General features: G+C 40.2%; 2 protein-coding genes across 2 annotated transcripts; both read left to right on the forward strand.

The window, feature by feature from the left end:
* Positions 1 to 13107: 13107 nt before the first annotated feature.
* On the forward strand, positions 13108 to 15962 carry LOC123978726 (cytochrome P450 1B1-like). The gene has a single exon (XM_046062157.1). The coding sequence runs from the start codon at positions 13308 to 13310 to the stop codon at positions 14883 to 14885; it is 1578 nt and encodes a 525-aa protein (XP_045918113.1). The 5' UTR covers positions 13108 to 13307; the 3' UTR covers positions 14886 to 15962.
* Positions 15963 to 17069: 1107 nt separating this feature from the next.
* On the forward strand, positions 17070 to 19818 carry LOC123978727 (cytochrome P450 1B1-like). Its single transcript, XM_046062158.1, has one exon. The coding sequence runs from the start codon at positions 17335 to 17337 to the stop codon at positions 18907 to 18909; it is 1575 nt and encodes a 524-aa protein (XP_045918114.1). The 5' UTR covers positions 17070 to 17334; the 3' UTR covers positions 18910 to 19818.
* Positions 19819 to 20316: the final 498 nt, after the last annotated feature.

The raw sequence follows: 20316 nt of genomic DNA on the forward strand, positions 1-20316 counted from the left end.
CTAAACATTTTGCCACCCATATATAGGAAACGTGTTAAATCAAATACTTCATTTAAACAAGATGGGTACATGGTCCTGAAGCAGTGGATCTGAAAATAATAATTACCAAATTGCATGGATCAACTTGGACATCACTCAACAACATGTGCACAAAGGTTCAGAAAAGCTTGCCTATAGTAGTTGCAAAAAAGTGTAAATAATTTAAAATAGCAGTACAATATACATTGAAAGTCATGTTGGTTGGACATTTTCCAAAGAAGCTAGGAAGACAAGAATTCAGTTTGTGGCACACGTTTCACAAACACAATGAAAAAACACCAAACAGTTTGAATCACTAAAATGCCAATGTGTTACATTTGGCTTGTGCCATGTGGGGCACTTGGTAACCTGCTCTGTAATCTGAGTAACCCGCTCAGACTTTAATCTCGCTCTAAATTGTTAGGCATTAAGGAAATTAAACAACCATTATCTTTTCTATATACTACACATTTTTCGGACAGTTGGCAGATGTCTAGAGCAATCAAATCACTAAATTCAAATGGTATTGACATCACATGCTTGATCTGGCACCTAGATTCACCATAGCAGCCTTGAAGAAACAATCTAGGTTTTGTCACACACTTTCTGGCTAGACATAATGCATGTTCACAGCCAGTGTGACTCCTAACATTGGCAAAAGACACTATCTGGCAAACACTGCCATCAGATATCCTAACCAGAGTGTTATCCCTCTTAAGTTTTCTTCTGTAATTAATGCTTAGAAATATTTGTGAGTTAACTACTGCTTTGTGGTAAAACATAGCTTGATTCTATGATTACATGGATATATTCTAATATTTGTTCATCTTTGCAGAATGAGTCTGTCACTGCCTTAATGAATCCAACCGCCGTGGAATATGCCCAAAGGTGTAAAGGCTATAAAAAACTCACCAGGACTGTGATGGACTCCATCTTCACTGTGGAAGAGATGACGACGTGCTCCGTCACAGGAAAAAAAGGCATTGTCGGAGAGAAAAGACAGAGCCTTGACAAAGGCAAAGTGAAGCTAGTGATTGGTAAGGATGTCAGAATTTTGTTTGAGTTGGGCAAAATGCTGTTGTATTATTATTCTATAAAATACAAATAATCATAACACATCTGCATGTTGCATCTTATAAAAAGAATATAGGACACTGGGTTGAAATCCCCCTTTGTATGGACAGATGATATTCCTGCTGGGTGCTCAGTCACAGCTAGGACCTCTTTTCATACCATCAACACATAGCTAAAAAAGTTCATTGCCCTTAGTTTCAGAGTTTGAGTCCAGGGGTTCATGGAGTCCTAATTTACATTTGTGTTTTGTTGGCAAGAAAATGTAAGTAACATTATTCACATGAAGTTCTAGGTTTACATATGTTTCACATGTAATCCCATAGGTTTCACGTGGGATTTCACAAGGGCTTCACATGTATCCCATAGGTTTCACCTGGGTTTCTGTTGTTTTCACATGAGAATTTACATGGATTTCACATGTAATCCCATGGGATTCACATTTAATCCCATGGTTTCACATGGGTCTTTCTATGGTTTTAACATCAGAATTTACATGTTTCACATGTAATCCCATGGGTTTCACATGTAATCCCATGGTTTCACATGGGTCTTTCTATCAGAATTTACATGTTTCACATGTAATCCCATGGGTTTCACATGGGTATTTCTATGGTTTTAACATCAGAATTTACACAAATTTCACATGTAATCCCATGGGTTTCACATGGGTATTTCTATGGTTTTAACATCAGAATTTACACAAATTTCACATGTAATCCCATGGGTTTCACATGGGTCTTTCTATCAGAATTTACATGTTTCACATGTAATCCCATGGATTTCACATGTAATCTTTCTATGGTTTTAACATCAGAATTTACATGTTTCACATGTAACCCCATGGGATTCATATGGGTATATACATGGGGTTCACACATTACACCATGTCAATGTTCCAAAACCACATGTTTCCCATGTGTAAATTACCTTACACATGTGCAAAGCATATTTCACATGTGGAATTTAACATGTGAAACATGTTAAATTCCACATGTGCAAAATCACATGTCCATGTTGTCACATGTGATCACATGTGAAATTAATGTGGTTTTTCTGTAAGGGAAGTTCTTGTTGGTCAGATGTCAGTACTCATTTCTTTTCAAGAGCCAACTTAAAATCTGTGTAGATTAGTCTAATTCACCAAGTTGATGATGATGTCAAAAAAAAAAATTAATTCTTAATTGTTTTTCTAATTGAGACTCTACAAGAGAGTGTAGTAAAGCAACAAACTAGTATCCAGCTACAACACATCAAAAAGAAGGCAGAAGATTAGAAGAATATGAAATTAATTTGTTACTTGGAAATCAGAGGATGCTGTTTTTTCTGACACAGACAAGTCCTGACCTTGGAAACATAAGGCGGTCATGGCCATCTGTCTCTCACTTTTGAAGAGCACCGGAGGGCAAGAGGGTGCTGGAGTTGTGTCATCTCCAAGGATCACACTGTTATTTTACGTCAGCTTGAGCGAAGAGCTGTAATCACTCTTTCTCTATTCGTGGACAGAAGTATAAACACTGCTCCTCAAGCAGCAGTGAGAGGAGTATTGAATGTCGGCAGTTCATATGAGAGATTCTCTCCCCAGTGAAAACTGAAACAGAAATAACAAAGCTGATAACTGTGTTGACAGCCATTGAAAGTTCTATGAAAAGACAGTTTCCCTCACTGAAGTTCTACCAATCACAAACGAGGGAGCATAGATAAATAGAAGCAGGCGAGTTACACTAAACATGTTAAGCTTTGAGACAACTGAAATGTCAATCAAGCAAAATAAGCTGTAACACTGACAGGAAGAAGGCCTTAACTGTGCCTTCAGTGCATTTCTGAAACTACTTTCACAATGCAGAAAAATGACAAAAGTTGGCAAATCTGAAAAGTAAACTTATTTCACACTCTCCTGAAAGACAGATCTGCTGGTTGACACGATGACTTTTACAGATTTTAAGTGTTTTTTCTGTGTATATTATCATATATTTAAATTTTTAACACAAAGATTACTTTTATTCCTGACATATTTTATTATTTCCCATCTAACAAGTATGCACTATTACAATATGGATGAAGTAAATGTTGATCGCACATGTAATGGCTATAGAATAAATGACACCATCTGCAGTTAGATTGGTTCCCTATAAGCCTAGCTTTCAGTATGCAATGTCACAGAGTACAATCTCCTGGGGAAAACAAAGGCTTGATTTACGGCACAAAGCTATCAGTAGCTATCCGCAGGTAGTGGATACGGCGGACAGTGGAACAACTGGAGTAACTGTGGAGACTATACCTGGCAAATTAAAAAATATCCCAGAACGGTGGATAACCTCTGTGGTCTGAGGTCACTGTCCCACTGCTGTGGCCATACCGTCGGCTCATTGGCAGAATTGGAGCAAGGAAGGGGGGTAACCCGACCGCTCACTGACCCCGTTTCATTTTCAGGATACTAAAATGCACCGAACTGCTCAAGCGGAGTAAAAAAGAGGGAATCACGGAACTTTATCCGCCCAATTACACAATGAGAAGAGCAACCCGCTGGTAGTATCCATACAGCACGTTAATGTTCAGTGTGCCTGCGGCTGAGCCACTGGCCCCCTTGGCCCCTGATCAGACCAGCTCACCCTTCCCACCTGCAGGGATCGCAGCCTGGGACAGTCTGCCTCAAGAAGAGACAGAGACAAAACAGCACATAAATATGTGAGTCAGTAAAAAGTACAGAGAAGAAACAGGAACATCTTGTGTCATATCCAAAGAAAAAAAAACTACTTCATGTCCGATCACAGCAAACTGAGCAGATGCTCTACAGATGATGGGATTTGTGGGGTATCAAGAGACCAAATACTTTCATGGTTAACCATTTTACTGGAGAAGTAAAGGCACATTCAAAAGTTCTAGCATGTATTGTATTGCAAGAGCAAACACACCAACATTTTGCATGACAACCTCTCATCTTTCTTAGTTGCCGTGAGAAAACCAAGTAATGCTCATTCTCACTCAACAGGGCTCAGGAGTGCAACGATTTGACTAACAAGGACACAAACTCTACCCTGTATAACCTGATCAGAGTATGCTGAGGAAGACTTGCATGCGTTTCTGCATGTGTGCAGAAACTGGAATAATTGTACTTTCTGTGTGCTTGACGGCTCCTTTAGGTACTTATTATGGTGAAATTTTTTGTATTTATTCTGACATTTTAACATATTTTTGGATGAATACTGAATGAACTGCAATGAAAACACATATTAAAAAGTTAGGATCTAAAATGTCCAGTTTTTGGTTGTGTTCTCATGGAAGTTTTTAACATCTTAATATGGGTCTTTACGCACTATAAAGATTAGTATTTTAAAGGTTGTATATCATGCTTGAAATTCTTCCAGAAGACACTTAACTGGGCCTGATAACACCCCTGGCCGTGTACTAAAAACCTGTGCCAATCATGTAGTTATTGTTATTACTGACATTTTCAACATCTCACTGTCTCAGGAGAGGGTTCCCCCTGCATCAAGACAGCCGCCATCTTTCCTGGACCTAAAAAGTCTGTAGTGTCCAGTCTGACTGACTACCAACCTGTGGCTCTCACCCCCATTCTGATGAAGTGCTTTGAGAAACTGGTTCTCCAGCATATAAAGAACAACATCCCAGCCAGCCTGGACCTGAACGGTTTGCTTTACCTCACACACTTGGAAAAAAAATACCTACATATATACAAAGTGGACTTCCTCACATGTAGACACCAGACAATTGTACACTGTACACCCACAACTGCATGCCCCGACATGGAGAAAATTCTATTGTGAAGTTTGCGGACGACACCACCATCATCGGCCATAAAAAAAAACAATGAGACTTTATGTCGGGAGGAAATTGGTAATCTGAAGAAACCTCAAAAACAACTGTATTTCTTGAAGAAGCTTAAGAAGGCTTTTACTGAGGAGCAATAGAAAGCATCCTGACTGGAAACATCACAAACTGGCATGGGATGTGCACAGCCCAGGACCGGAGTGCTCTACAGCGGGTGATTAAAACTGCTCAGAAGATCATTGGTACCCATCTCCTGAGCATCAGTGATATCGGTGAGGTGCATACGCAGAGCCCAAAGGATACTAAAGGACAGTACCCACCCAGCCACAGCCTGTTCACCCTGCTGCCTTCTGGGAAGAGATAAAGGAGTTTCAGCTGCCGCACCACCTGACTGTAGAGCAGCTGTTTCACCAAGCTATAAGTCTCAAATTCATCCTCAGCACTGCTCCACTCAACATTTCTGTTTGCCATTTTTATGACGGCCTTTGTATTACTGTATATTGTCTGCTATGTAGCAGAAGGGAGTTACAAACTTAATTTCATTTTATAACCTGTTGTAATGAGACAAATAAACCTACCTTGTACCTTCATGGATGGCAGATGCTACAATCTGAACCATAGACTGCAGACTCATATAGCTGCAAAGGGCACAAAAGGTTAAAATCCTAAAGTTTTGGTATGTAAAATGAAATTATGAACTAATAATAAGACTTTATATAAAAACATTATTAATTCCGTCTCTTTACACTCTTTATGCACCATTGGAAACACTGTAATTATGTCCTTTCGGCATAGTGAGACTGCAACACCAAAGCTGCCACTTTAAAAAAAATGGGTATTACCCAAAATAAAAGTTCTTTTGAACCAAACAAAAGATTGTTTCCCCAAAACCAGCAAACAACATAAAATACAGAATGTCATTATATACTACCCACATCATTTTGCTCAAAGTTCCTTGGATGACTGAGCTGCAAAATGCAAAAGAGACTTAAAGTTCAAAGTAAGAATTTGAGTTGCACATTAGAAAAACATTTCAAAATAATATCCAGATTTACTCGAATGTAAGTTTAACACTGTCTCCCCTGAAAGATGACTGAATTAATTTAAAATTCACTGCTCTTTTAGATTTCTATGTAGGATAGTGTCACAATTTATAATATTGCTATTGTGGCAATTTCTTTTAAAGAAGTCTTTTTGTCTAATACTTTCAAAGAAATTGCCACAGTAGCAATATTATAAATTAGACAACTATTTAACATAGGTCTTTCATGGGACAAGAGGTGGGAAATGTGTCCTACCAATTTCTCAGCCTGTGTTTGATGAGCTCACAAAGTCGGGGTCATCTGGAAGCCATTTCTCCTTGTGCTTTCTCCCTCGTCTCATTTTAATCTCTCAGCGCAGCCCCACACACCATCGGCCCCCTGCTCCCTGGGGAAGCCGGAGTTCAGTGACCGAGCTCCGCGCACGCCAGGCCAGCATGGCACGCAAGCTCATCCCAGCTCCGGTCCCCTTGCACGCAAAAACTCTACGGGATTAGAAATAAATAGCCTATCCCTATACAGTACATAATACATGGCTCCTGTCCTGGGTGCCATATTAAATGACGATCTATCACGCAGACTGCACACAGTGAAGGAGTGAAACTGTCCAGTCCAGGAGAAAAAGAGAAATAGGCCACTATCTCAAAAACTTACTATATTAATAATATAAAAGTGTGAGTGACCTTACTGAACTTTCTCATTCACTTTATTGCAAACTCTTCCTTTCAGTGGTGGGATGTAAGTACTTTTTCTCAAGTACTGTACTGAACTACAAATTCAAGGTAATTCTACTTTACTTGAGCATTTCCATTAAATGCAACTTTATACTTCTGCTCCTCTATGCTCCAAATCTTATACTTTTTACTCCACTACATTTATCTAACAGCTTAGTTACTTTTCAGTTTGCAAATGAAACATTTTTTCTAATAAACTAAAGGATTAAGTCTTCCTTTATGATTTAAGAACATTTTCCTACATCACAAGTTAAATAAAATACTTTAAACAAACAGTTGGATTAGATGGAAAATGCATTGACACAAAGGTGAAAAAAAGGCTGTTTTTACAGATACGTGGTTCTCACAGGACAGCCACGCTACATAGATATGATGATCTTTTTGAAGTATTAATAGGTTCTCGGAAAGGGTGTAAAAAGGAACAAAGATTATAATTTAATATTTGAACATGGGTGGGATACTTTGAGTCAGGGTGATGGCTGGGGTTAAAAATAACATTGTAAGGATGATTCAGGTCAACTAAAAAGATGGAACTAGGTTTATTTTTGGATGTATAACGAACAAATAATTAAGTAAGAGTGGGAGGGTGTTTAGAAGCATTTGAAAAATATTTCTTTTTAGCATTCCTTAAAGATTGGATAAATTGTTTTTGTTTTTTAATTTTGTTTTAATTTTTTTTTTTTTTAATTCTTCAGTTTTTAGGGTTTCTCTTTAGTAAAAACTTTCCCTTTTTTGTTGTAGTCAGTGGAAAGTATTTCTCAAAAACAAATAAAGAGCCCAAAAATGTCTAATAAGCTTTTTCCACATCTTGCAATTTGAAGACTTCGCCCCATGAAACACTATTAATCGAAGACTTGAAAGACTCCATGTACTTTTTGCAAAAAAAATTTGCGATGTTTATTTTCTCATGCACAGTGTTTTTACCTTTGATATGCATTTTCCCGTTGCTATGAATTAAGGGAAAATCAGAAATATCCAAAGTCAAAAAGTAATTTCAAAGTCCAGACAATTGATTAAGATGTTGTCAATAAGTGTAGTTGTGTACTTATTATTTTGGTAGGTTCATGAATCAAAGGATTAAAGTAGGTTTGAATAAAGCACATTAAGAAAACCAACCGTAGATGGAAGTAATACACGCATTTTATGTTCCTAACATATCATTTCCAGTCTAGATTATTATCATGTGATTTATTTTGTATTAAATTACTAACTTGATCATTGGTATAGTATTGGCATAATAATTTAGTATTTTTTTTATTATAATGATTTATATCCAGATAAAAGATTCATTATAAATGCCATCATTGGCGTTACAAAAAGGGCTAATAAATGACCTACACAGGGTTTAGAATCTCTTGCATTATTGTTAATGTTGGGGGAATTCATTGATTAAAACACTTTGAATGTAATGTTGCGACTAAAAAAATATTTAAATGAATACACAAGCGAACAGTAGAACATTTCTAGTTACAATGAGGAGGTCGAACAACCAACTTATCATACTTCAAATAGGCAATATTTCCTGTCACTCGTTCAGCTTTGAGCAGACACTTTTGGAGAAGTCTTCATTGATAAAGAAGTTAGTACTCTTCAGATACTTAGCTTGCTTCAAAATTTCATCCTTATCCTTGAATTGGAGTAGCTTCAGCACTATCAATCTTGGGCGTCCTGTGGGATCATATTTCCCTACACGATGTGCTCTCTGTATTTCACTGAGTTTTGGGTCTGTTTTAGCATCAGGTATGCCATCAATAATCACATCGCTTCTCCTGGAATGGTTTTCCAGGTAGTCCATCTTTGCAGACTAAGTTGCTCACCTAACACACCAATACCATGGATAGCCTATGGTAACCAAATCTTCCCCACTTGACTTAGCCATTTCATACACAATGGGCTTCAGCTGCTTAGCAAACCACTTAAGAGTTGCAGTCTTAAAACATCTTGAGCAGTAAGCGTGGACATGAGAGATCGTAAAACTCACCTCCAGTTAGTGGAACATGTCAGCTAGAAATTAATCCAACTGTCGGCAGGCCATACGGGTTTAAAAGCACTCACAAGCCAGACTCGCAGGCTAGCCTACGGCAAGCGAGACAGCTCACAAACAAACTGAGGTTACAAACAAATACTGTCGATCTTTCCATAGGAGGAGATTCTACTCAGTTTGTCCACTATGTAAAGATGCCTCACTTTATTGCTCTGCTGATGAATTAAAGTGTCTCTATCTTTGCTGATGAATACAAGTGTGAGTATATAAGTAAAATGCACAAAACCTACCAACAACTGCAGCAGTAAAATGCAACACAAACATTTAACCATCAGTAACATTAATTAAAAAACATAATATATAATATTTAATTATAAAACACTGACACCTTTTCTGCAGAATGAGTTCTTTTACTTTTGATGCTGTAAGTAAATTTTGCTGATAGTACTTAATACTTTTACTTACTTACAGTTTTGAATGTAGGACTTTTACTGTACCTGTAGAGGAGTACTTTCACAGAGTGGTATGGCTACTTGATTTGAATCCTTATTCCACCTCTGTGCAGTTTCCTATAGCTTTGTTTTTTTTTTATGTTAATGCAGAAATCTGAACTAGAAGTTTAAGTTGATCTGGGTAAGTGCATACAATGACAACTTTCATTCCTCAGAATCTTGAAAGCAATTAGCGTGTGCCACTGTGAAAGAACACTTCATACTTAAATTGCTAAATGTCTGGAACCCTGGATGATGTCTGCACATTAAAATCTCCCTTTTGATGAGCTCCTCAATATCATGCTGTATTAAAAGTGTGGAAACTGTGTAGCACAGGTGGTCACTGGACTGAATCAACCCCTTATCCTCGAATATGTTGCTGCTATTTTCAACTACAGGACCACATGAAAGTGCAGAATGTGTGAGAAAATGTTATGCTAAGGTTAAAAATCATACTTATAGGATGGGTCTAAATTCATGTTTTCATGGTTTAACCAATGACCTTAAATCATTTCAGGAAAGCATTCTCCAAAAGAAGAGTGCATATGTGAACATACTGCGACCTTACACCACTTTAACCACTACTCTAGTTGATATCTCCCCACTGAAGTGAATTGTGCCTCTGCTTGTCTTTTCTCAGGCTTTTCACACATAAACAGCAATCAGGTCAGACAGTGACAGTTTTTCCAAGTATCTCTCTTTCCACGCATTGTGGTCTGGCAAGTGAAAACACTTGCATTTCAAACATCACAATCTCTAACTAGCAATGTCCGGTGGTTACCTCCTGGCTGCCTGAGATGGCGCTGGCCCAAAGGATGTTTTTGTTGGTCTGTTTACTGGTTTGTCTGCTTGTTTTTGGCTGCAGCTTTTTCAGTCTTGGCTCACCTTCGTTCTCTCTAGAAAAAAATGAAAGACTAAATCTTCACTCAAATTCCTGCATTCTCTCTGCTCTTCCCTTCCCCATGTCCCACCAGCTCCCCTACTGCCTGTTGGACCCCTGGCTTTCCTCTCCCTGCAGTCCCCCCCCTTCACACACCCCAAACCCCTACTCCCCTTTCCCTCTTCCTTCCTCCCTGTTGGTGCTGTGCGTGACAGTAGCTCACTGAGAAGTGGAAATGAGACTAGTAAACAATGATTAGCTCCAGAGCCGGGGCAGCCTAGTCTACCATTGGTCTTGTCTGCACACAGCGAGCGCCCACCCGTCAGCACATGATATGCACAGCCTTATAGAGTCCCCATCACCGCCTCCACCCCCCAGCCCCAAACCCCCTCCTACTACTCCCCCCGAGTCAACGCAGGGTCAGGGCCAACCTTTCACAGCCAGGTTACAAGGGGTAATCACAGGCAAACACAGCAGCCACACGCAAAACGCACACACGACACCCCCCACCTCAAACCCAGGCCTCCATCCTCTCCCACACACATACACACAAACTACACACCCTACTCCCTCCCGCCACCCAACCACCCCCTTCCTCAGCCACAAACCTGGCTCTGATTAGCATGATGGGGATGCAAGTGGCCACATGTGTATGAGGAGCAGACTCAGGCGAGAGGAGGAGGAGGAGGAGGGGGTAGTGGTGGTGTTGGTGGAGGTGGGGGGGATTCCCCCTATAGGAATAGAGGAGAGAAGAACCAGTCATCCCCAGAGCAGGCGGTGTATTCGAAGACATTGCTATGTCTCTGGTTAACCGAGGAATCATTCTGGAGGCTTTGGTGCTCAGCCACACCACATTTCTCAAGACAAACAGCTCTCAGGCAAAGCTCTGTACCAGCAGAACTCTCGGCATCTGTAAAAGCCTGCTTAAGGACCATTATTGTGAAAGAATGACACATAACACCTAATGTAGTTACACTTACATTACTTTTATTGTAGTCTTTTTGTTCTGTTTTCACAGTTTAAGCGTGCTGTGCCCATAAAACCTGTTATTTATCAGTTTATTAAATCAGAAATTGTTTTACATTACAGTTTGTGAGTGTATGGTTGGAATTTAGAAGTGGAACTGAATTAAAAAAAACTTTCTGTTATATCTGTTGAGGCAGTGCAGTGTTTGCTTTTCAGATCTGGTCAGTTGATATCAGGGTTGCATCCATTGTCACAAAAGCAAATAAATATCATGATGAAATACACAGACATGCATGGTCAATGTTCTGTTTGACTAATGAGATATGTGTGCTGCATGACTTTAACTCGACTGTATATATAATATATATAATTATATATTCCCCTGTCTCCTTGTCTTTTTCTTTTGTTTTATAATGGAAGTATAATTGAAAATGAAGTGCACATCTGATATTTATTGTAAATAATTTTAAAAAGTTAATTTGACACTTTGATAATGACTGACATGCATGACTGCATGTGTGGTACAGTCCCTCTGACTTAGTGCCTTACTTACTATCAGTAAGGGTCATTACCTCCATGTAAAAATAAACTTCATAGTAGGTGGGAAAACAAGAAACAATTTTTGTTTTCCCCACAGACAAGGGAAAAGTTTTGCCTTGGGAAATCGCATTCCCTTTTGTCACTGAAAGTTTAACAGAATCAAGAGAATCTATCTATCTATCTATCTATCTATCTATCTATCTATCTGATTTAAATATAACCAAGACTTGACCTTTTTGCATTGTCCTCAGTTCAACATGCTTTTTCTTTTTATTCTTCCTGACTTCCCCTATATTTCTGTGGTGCAACTTGAAAAGGAAAACCCCAGTCAAGGGGGGGCACCTGCAGTTTGCTGTGGTATGATGTAATCTGGAGTGTCATGCAAAACTGCAGTTTATATGCTGGAAAAAACAAGATGTTGCAGCAAATTCAAGAATCAATATTTCATGTCTTGTCTAGTTATTGTGCTAGTTGGCTGTGGGAGCTAGTTCAGTCAAATTATTCTGCTACTGTTAGATGCTAAAGTGAAAATTAAGTCTAGCTGAAAGAAAGAAAGAAAGAAAGAAAGAAAGAAAATTAATGAGCTCATATCTATCATTATATTTATATGCGTGATATTTTGCAATCTGCTTTTTCTGTATATATAGGCCTATTTATAAACTGTACATGTAAAGTTTTATAATGGGTATTTTTCAAATTCTGTTAATTCTAAACATAAAAAATGAATGACATTTTTTTGTGTGTGTGACAAAACTGTACAAAAGAAATAAAATCCAGGATAAAATGCGGCTGGGACTCTTTGGAGTCGGGCTGTGTGGTGCGCAACTTTCTCTCAACTTTATATTTGGCTCAAATTCGGCAGCATTTCTATGACGAACTAACAAAACAATCCTTTGATTAACTGAATCTGCAGGAGGTTTTGACAACAAATCAGAGGGAAATACAATAACATGAAAACACTGTTTTTTGAAATCACTGAATTGATCGTTATAGACTAAACATATCTTTAAGCATGTCATCAAAGGCACGTTGCTGAAGGTTCCAACTTTCCAGACACAGGGTGCATTTAACTGGTAAAAGCATGCAAACTCAGTTTTAAGAAGATCCTAATTAACTTAATAAATCACTAACGTCACGTCTACTTGGGCTTAAATCAATTTTGTACGAACTTAATTAAAATAGCCTATAAACTCAGTCTAGAGGTGGACCAGCCGTATGCAAACACGTTATTCTAGCCAAAGTGCGTCCGCTGTGTCTTGTACCGCCAGAAAATAAATCAGGTTAGAGAGATACACTTTGAAAATGTGCAAAGTCTGCCAGTCCTCCAATTAGTAAAAAAAAAATTGGTCCGACGCGTTTCCTACTGAATCGGTCACCAGTTGCTGAGTCTTTCTTTCTCTGCAGCGGACAGTTCGTTCACGCTGCACGCGCCTCCAACAGCGACCGACAACAGAGAGATGATATAGTGGGGTCTGCAGGGCTACCACAATGGGAGGAGTATGAAAGTTACCCTGAGCCCTGCCCACAAACTGCAAAACATATAAGACGCAGGAGTGAAGCAAAAAGCAAGCACTTAAACCTTAAACCCTAAGTCACTTCTCATATCAGATATTTGAGGTCTTTATCATGACTGCATTGGCATTTGATTGACACATCTTTTATTAATTTTAAATCTGATATGGACATACAAGAGCTGTATTGATTATTTTCTTCCAAAAAAATAAAACAGCTAAACAGACTTGGTTAAAAAGTGAAGATCTTTTTTTATTTGTGTGCAGAAAAGTTGTCACAATGGCACTGGACGCAGAGTTTGGTGTGAAAGGCAGCAGCATCATCAGGGAGTGGAGTGGACAGGTTCAGCCTGCTCTGGTCGCCTCCTTTGTTTTCCTCTTCTGCCTGGAAGCCTGTCTGTGGGTGAGGAACCTCAGGCTCAAGAGAAGACTGCCAGGACCCTTCGCCTGGCCCGTGGTGGGCAACGCCATGCAGCTGGGCCAGATGCCTCACATCACTTTTGCCAGGCTCGCCAAAAAATACGGCAACGTGTACCAGATAAGGCTGGGCTGCAGCGATGTTGTGGTTCTGAATGGAGACAAGGCGATACGTCAGGCTCTGATACAGCACAGCACTGAGTTCGCAGGCAGACCAAACTTTGTCTCTTTCCAGATGATCTCTGGAGGCAGGAGTATGACATTTACTAATTACAGCAAACAGTGGAAAGCACATAGGAAAGTAGCACAGTCCAGCCTCAGAGCCTTTTCCTCCGCAAACAGTCAGACCAAACAAGCCTTTGAGCAGCATATTACAGCCGAGGCCATGGAAATGGTGCAGGCATTTTTGCGTCACAGCACTGATGGACGCTATTTTGACCCTAGTCATGAATTTACAGTAGCTGCTGCTAATGTCATGTGCGCTCTCTGCTTTGGGAGGCGATACGGACATGAGGACCTGGAGTTCAGGAACCTGTTAAAAAAGGTGAACAAGTTTGGAGAGACAGTTGGGGCAGGGAGCTTGGTAGATGTCATGCCCTGGCTTCAGTCCTTCCCTAACCCAGTCCGCAGTGTATATGAAAACTTCAAAAACCTCAACGAGGAGTTTTTTGCCTTTGTGAAAGATAAAGTTGGACAGCACAGAGAGTCCTTCAGCCCTGATGTGACCCGGGACATGAGTGATGCCATCATAAATGTGATCGAGCACAGAAAGGACAGTGGCCTGACCAAAGAGTTTGTGGAAGCAACAGTCACAGACCTAATTGGAGCAGGTCAAGACACAGTATCAACTTTCATGCAGTGGATCATCCTGCTCCTGGTCAAACACCCAGACATGCAGGCCAAACTGCAGGAGCTCTTAGACAAAGTAGTAGGCCAAGACAGACTGCCATCGATTGAGGACAGAAGCAGCCTGGCATACCTGGACGCCTTCATCTATGAGACCATGCGCTTCACCAGCTTCGTCCCCGTCACCATCCCACACTCCACAACCTCAGACGTCACTATCGAAGGTCTCCACATCCCCAAAGACACGGTGGTCTTCATCAATCAGTGGTCTGTCAACCATGACCCTCTGAAGTGGAAAGACCCACACATTTTTGACCCTGCACGCTTCCTCGACGACAAAGGGGCCCTTGATAAGGACATGACCAACAACGTGATGATTTTTTCAACGGGGAAAAGACGCTGTATCGGCAACCAGGTCGCCAAGGTGGAAGTGTTTTTATTCACAGCCATCATGCTGCACCAGTGTAGCTTTGAAAGTGACCCCTCCGAGCCCCTCACTCTTGACTGCTCCTACGGGCTCGCGCTGAAGCCCCTCCAATTCCGTGTCAGCGCCAAGCTCAGAGGAAAGCTGCTTGGCTTAGTTTCCCCAGCATGAACTGCATGTCGCAATGCTTTGACTCAAGGCCAGCAAACGCTTTCCCACCAATGACATTTAACAGTGAGTATCAACATACAGTACCTGCACTAAATCCTACTGTTGTAAGAGTTTCATATTTAATATTGATATTTAATATCTTAACACGGAGCGTATTTGAACTATTGTTGGTGCAGGGTTGAGAACATCAAAGATGTTATGTTAGCTACAGGTAGAATTTGAAGTTGTGGACTGATGGGATCAGGACAAAGGTATAACATTTCTGCTTCACAAAATATTCTATACTTGATCAGATTTTGTACATAATTCTGAGTTGTGTGCCTGTTTTACATCCACCATTGAGCATGTACATGTATGGTGTGTGTGCAGGAATTAGCTACTTTTCTTAAATGTCAATTTAAACAAGTATAACTGTATATGAAATGTTTGTGTATGTTATAAAGTCACATGATGACTTATTGTTCTCAACTGTAATATGTAAGAGTATATTTAACCTTTGCCACGTTAAGCAGTTACAATTTTTTTTTTTTTATAATTTCATATTTCAGGTATGACAATAAATGTAATGTGTTTCACTATCTACTGTACTCAAAGCATATGGACAAATTAAACAAAGAATGCTGATCAAAGTGGGAAGAAAAAAGGCTGGAATGTTTGTGAAGGAGGAAGTCTTTCATCAAGGAATGTCCATCACAATTCTGAGGATGAAGAAGAGACACTGTCATGAACAATGAAGACTTCACAAATGTTATGCATCCAGGGTTCAGTTTTATTTTACAAGCACTGAAGCTAGCCCATGCCAAATACACATGTCTCATCAGTACAAAAAACCCACAAATTTCTTTCACTCGTGAGGCTGTTTACAAAGTAACCTTTTCAAAGCTACATGGATGTCAATGCACTCTCTTCAAGCCTCTGCATTCAGGAATTAATGTTACAAGGCCCAATGGATGTGTTGTCCTTGAATGTTTAAGCAGTCATCTTAGAGTATATTGTGTTATCAATGTGTTGGCTTTATATGATGGAAAATGGAAGAATAAGCTATATCTGAAATTAATAAAGGAATTGTCAATGATATTTGTGTCTGGTTTAATTGTCACTTTAGCATTTAGAGTTAGGCTAAACTAAAATCTCACAATACTCCTTTAAACCTGCTAAACTGGGTGTACGTGTATAAACTATGAACTACTTTCTCAGTCTCAGTTGTTTTTATCTAGTGTCAGATATGTGCCAACAATGTGATATTGGGCACTACCATGTTTAGATGTCTGTCATTACACATTCCTCCAAAAATAGAAACTTCTGGGATACTTAACTCGTGGCTGAATATCACTTAAACCCAAGCTGATGTGTTTTTACGCTCTTCCTTTTGTTGCACAAGCACCCACACACACAGATTTATAGCTAAACTCCTCTCATCTGAGTTCTATTTAAAGCTATTTTGACGCAGCCACAACCCTAATAGCTACATTATATCTGTGACCTTTGTTTAAAGGGCTATTATACCAACAATAATGTTGTGCACACATTTTTATAGAGCATAATAAATCCTGCTGTTTGTATCTGTTCAGTGTTTGGATGTTAAACCCACAGCTTTCATGGTGATATCCCAGGGTCCTTTTCCCTGTATGGTTATAATTAACAGCTTGGCTGTAACTAACAGAAGCCAAATCTTGTTTAAAATGGCCACAGAAAGTCCATAGGAAAGTACAAAGAGCAAAGTCACCAAACCCCAGCAAAAAAACTCCAGCTTATTGTCCATTACTTACTACACAAGCTACCATATTCCATCTATTATATCACATTGCTAAAGTGCATCATTTTTCATCATTAACAATTTGATATTAGACATTAGTTACCTTCAGGACCAAACATAGTATGTAGAGTTGTTTATCTTTTAAATGTGACATGGTAACATGTTATATTCTATGGCAATAAAACTGTATATATGCCATTTTTGGCAACAGGGCCTATTAAGTAGCTGCCCTCCTATTCCGTCATCGTGCAAGGGACGCTGCTGGCAGGAGGCCTGAGTGGGAATAGGACTAAGGTCTGCAGGCTGTGGTCAAAATGGGAGGGGAGAGATAATAAAAAACCTGAGTCGTTGACCCCTCCCACCATAGAGATACATATAAGCGAAGTGTGAAGGCTTGAATCTGCATTCTTCTAAAGTGGTCATCTGAAGACGTGCTGCACCACTGCTAACCACTCAACCTGACCGAGCCCTTCTCACCAGCTTCCGTGAAGGAGGGGTGAGACAGCATGTGAGTGCTGCTTGAAGTCATGGCTGCTGGCAGATTATAATATGAACGAAAAAAAAATAAAGATTTTATATTTTAATGTATTTCAGACTTAAAAAGAGAGACTACATGAAATGGTTTCTTCTTTTTAGTGAAAATTGACTATTTATTGGACGCAGTGAGCGATAGACAAACTACAGGATAACACAATGGCTCAAATGGACGCAGAGTTTGGTGTGAAAGGCAGCAGCATCATCAGGGAGTGGAGTGGACAGGTCCAGCCTGCTCTGGTCGCCTCCTTTGTTTTCCTCTTCTGCCTGGAAGCCTGTCTGTGGGTGAGGAATCTCAGGCTAAAGAGAAGACTGCCAGGACCCTTCGCCTGGCCCGTGGTGGGCAACGCCATGCAGCTGGGCCAGATGCCTCACATCACCTTCGCCAGGCTCGCCCAAAAATATGGCAACGTGTACCAGATAAGGCTGGGCTGCAGCGATGTTGTGGTTCTGAATGGAGATAAGGTTATCCGTCAGGCTCTGATACAGCACAGCACTGAGTTTGCAGGCAGACCAAACTTTGTCTCTTTTCAGGCTGTCTCAGGGGGGAAAAGTATGACTTTCACAAGTTACAGCAAACAGTGGAAGATGCACAGGAAAATTGCTCAGTCAACGATCAGAGCATTCTCATCAGCCAACAGCCAGACCAAAAAAGCCTTTGAGCAGCAAATTGTGGCTGAAGCCACAGAGCTAGTTGAGATTTTCCTTAAACTCAGTGCTCAGGCCCAGCATTTCAACCCGGCTCATGAGCTGACAGTAGCTGCTGCTAATGTGATTTGTGCCTTGTGCTTTGGAAAACGCTATGGACGTGATGATGTTGAGTTTAGAGCCTTGTTACAGAGGTCAGATGAGTTTGGACAGACAGTAGGGGCTGGCAGCTTGGTAGATGTGATGCCATGGCTTCAGTCCTTCCCTAACCCAGTCCGCAGTATGTTCAAAAACTTCAAATACCTAAATCAAGAGTTCTTTGGATTTGTCCACAACAAGGTGGAGAAGCACAGAGAGACATATGATCCAGAGGTAACAAGGGATATGAGTGATGCCTTTATTAGTGTGATTGACAAGGCTGACAGTGACAACGGACTCACCAAAGGCCACACAGAGGGGACGGTGTCAGATCTGATAGGTGCAGGCCTGGATACGGTCTCCACGGCTCTTAAATGGATTCTCCTTCTGGTGGCGAAACACCCTGAAATTCAAACCAAACTCCATGCGCTCATTGATAAGGTCGTGGGGCGAAACAGGTTACCATCTGTTGAGGACAGAAGCAGCCTGGCATACCTGGACGCCTTCATCTATGAGACCATGCGCTTCACCAGCTTCGTCCCCGTCACCATCCCACACTCCACAACCTCAGATGTCACTATCGAAGGTCTCCTCATCCCCAAAGACACGGTGGTCTTCATCAATCAGTGGTCTGTCAACCATGACCCTCTGAAGTGGAAAGATCCACATATCTTTGACCCTTCGCGCTTCCTGGATGAAAAGGGCTCCCTGGACAAGGATCTCACCAACAACGTTATGATCTTCTCAGCAGGGAAGAGAAGATGCATTGGGGACCAGATTGCCAAAGTCGAGATATTTTTGTTCTTTTCAATTCTACTCCACCAGTGTAGCTTTGAGAAATGTGCTAAGGAGGACCTGTCTTTAAACTGCTCCTATGGTTTAACACTGAAACCTTTAGATTACAAGATCACTGCCAAACTCAGGGGAGAATTACTTACAGGACAATAAATAAACGTGACAATGAGTTCTCCACTTAAAAGAGTAGCAATGCAAGATAAGGTATGTGTTCTAAAATAAATATCCATGCATATGTATGTTTCACTGAGGAGTTTTATGTAATAACCTTATATTTATCCACAAAAACGCAAATGATAAGCTTTCTGACTTCTGTAGACATTTATTTTTTTTGTGACTAAAGACAGTACTGTACTGTTATTTCACACAGTTACCCCAAACATTTCTGCCAGTATATGTATTAAAAGTAAGCACCCTGTACATGGCATTAGTAAGCATGTGAGTCAAATCTGAACTCAACAGCAGTCTTGCTCCTCAAACTGTGAGTGACTGAGAAAACCTAAATATATCTGTACTGGCTGTGCTACATCATGTAAGAAATAGAAAAAAATGAAATGAAACTTTGATGTTTCCTCCAAACCACAGTTCATTGTTATATATATGAGGGTATTTAGTGGAGTTACCCTAAATTGCAATATAAACCGGTGGTGATGAATAAACTTCGCTTTAAGCATTTTGTTTTTTTCGCTGATGAGCGGGGGAAAACATGTGCCAGCTGTGGTCTCAACTGAATCCTCTGAACAATTATTCACCCAGACACTCGTTTATCTTCGTATGTATTGAACTTTGTCACGTCTGAGCTTAATGCAAATATAGTGTGCAAGTCATCAACATTCATGTACTCTTAAATCTCTATCTTTACTGTTGTATTCTGATAATAACTCACGTCACATGTGACATATGTCTAAAAGCCACTAATTGAGGAGCTGGTTATACTGTCTTCTTCCCTTAGTACCTTACTGTCTGAATAATAAGCTATATAACAGCTAAATAATGTTTTAATTATAAGCATGGCCAAGTGTGATATTGTATGTACAATAAACATTATGTATTGATTTCTAATTGAATGTGTGAGGTGTATCAGTCAAAGTAGCCTAAGCACTGAGAATCATAGAGGCCAAAGAGGTCAAAGGGATAATAATAGATCCTGATGTCTGGTCTCAGTGTTGTTGTGAAAGATTAATATGGGTTACAGGCCCTGCATGCTCTTGTTCTCCACCCCTTACAAGCAGGCTGTGACTCAGTACATCAGTTCAGGCAACAGTAGGCAGCCAAGCGCTTCGCTCGTTAATATTTAACACGGAGCGAGCTGTACTTTTGACTGCTGTGTCATTCGTTTCTGAACGAACACATTCAGGTTCAGCTAAGTCAGGGTTATCTCCCATTCTCGCCCGGTGTCTGGTTGGGCTACCCTTGGACATTTCAGATGTCTATGAGTCGATAGCAGCTCCACAACAGAGAGATTCCCCTTCTAAATTTCTGCTAGTGTTTCATTTAGAAAACTGAGCAGTAAAGAAGAAACATTATCCATTATTTAAAAAAGGGAATATTGGAGAAAGG

Source organism: Micropterus dolomieu, linkage group LG11 (assembly GCF_021292245.1).
Source record: "Micropterus dolomieu isolate WLL.071019.BEF.003 ecotype Adirondacks linkage group LG11, ASM2129224v1, whole genome shotgun sequence".
NCBI classification, from domain to species: domain Eukaryota; kingdom Metazoa; phylum Chordata; class Actinopteri; order Centrarchiformes; family Centrarchidae; genus Micropterus; species Micropterus dolomieu.

Bases quoted from the DNA above. Each gene is read 5' to 3' on its own strand.
- LOC123978727 (XM_046062158.1), top strand. From the start codon at position 17,335: ATGGCTCAAATGGACGCAGAGTTTGGTGTGAAAGGCAGCAGCATCATC.
- LOC123978726 (XM_046062157.1), top strand. From the start codon at position 13,308: ATGGCACTGGACGCAGAGTTTGGTGTGAAAGGCAGCAGCATCATCAGG.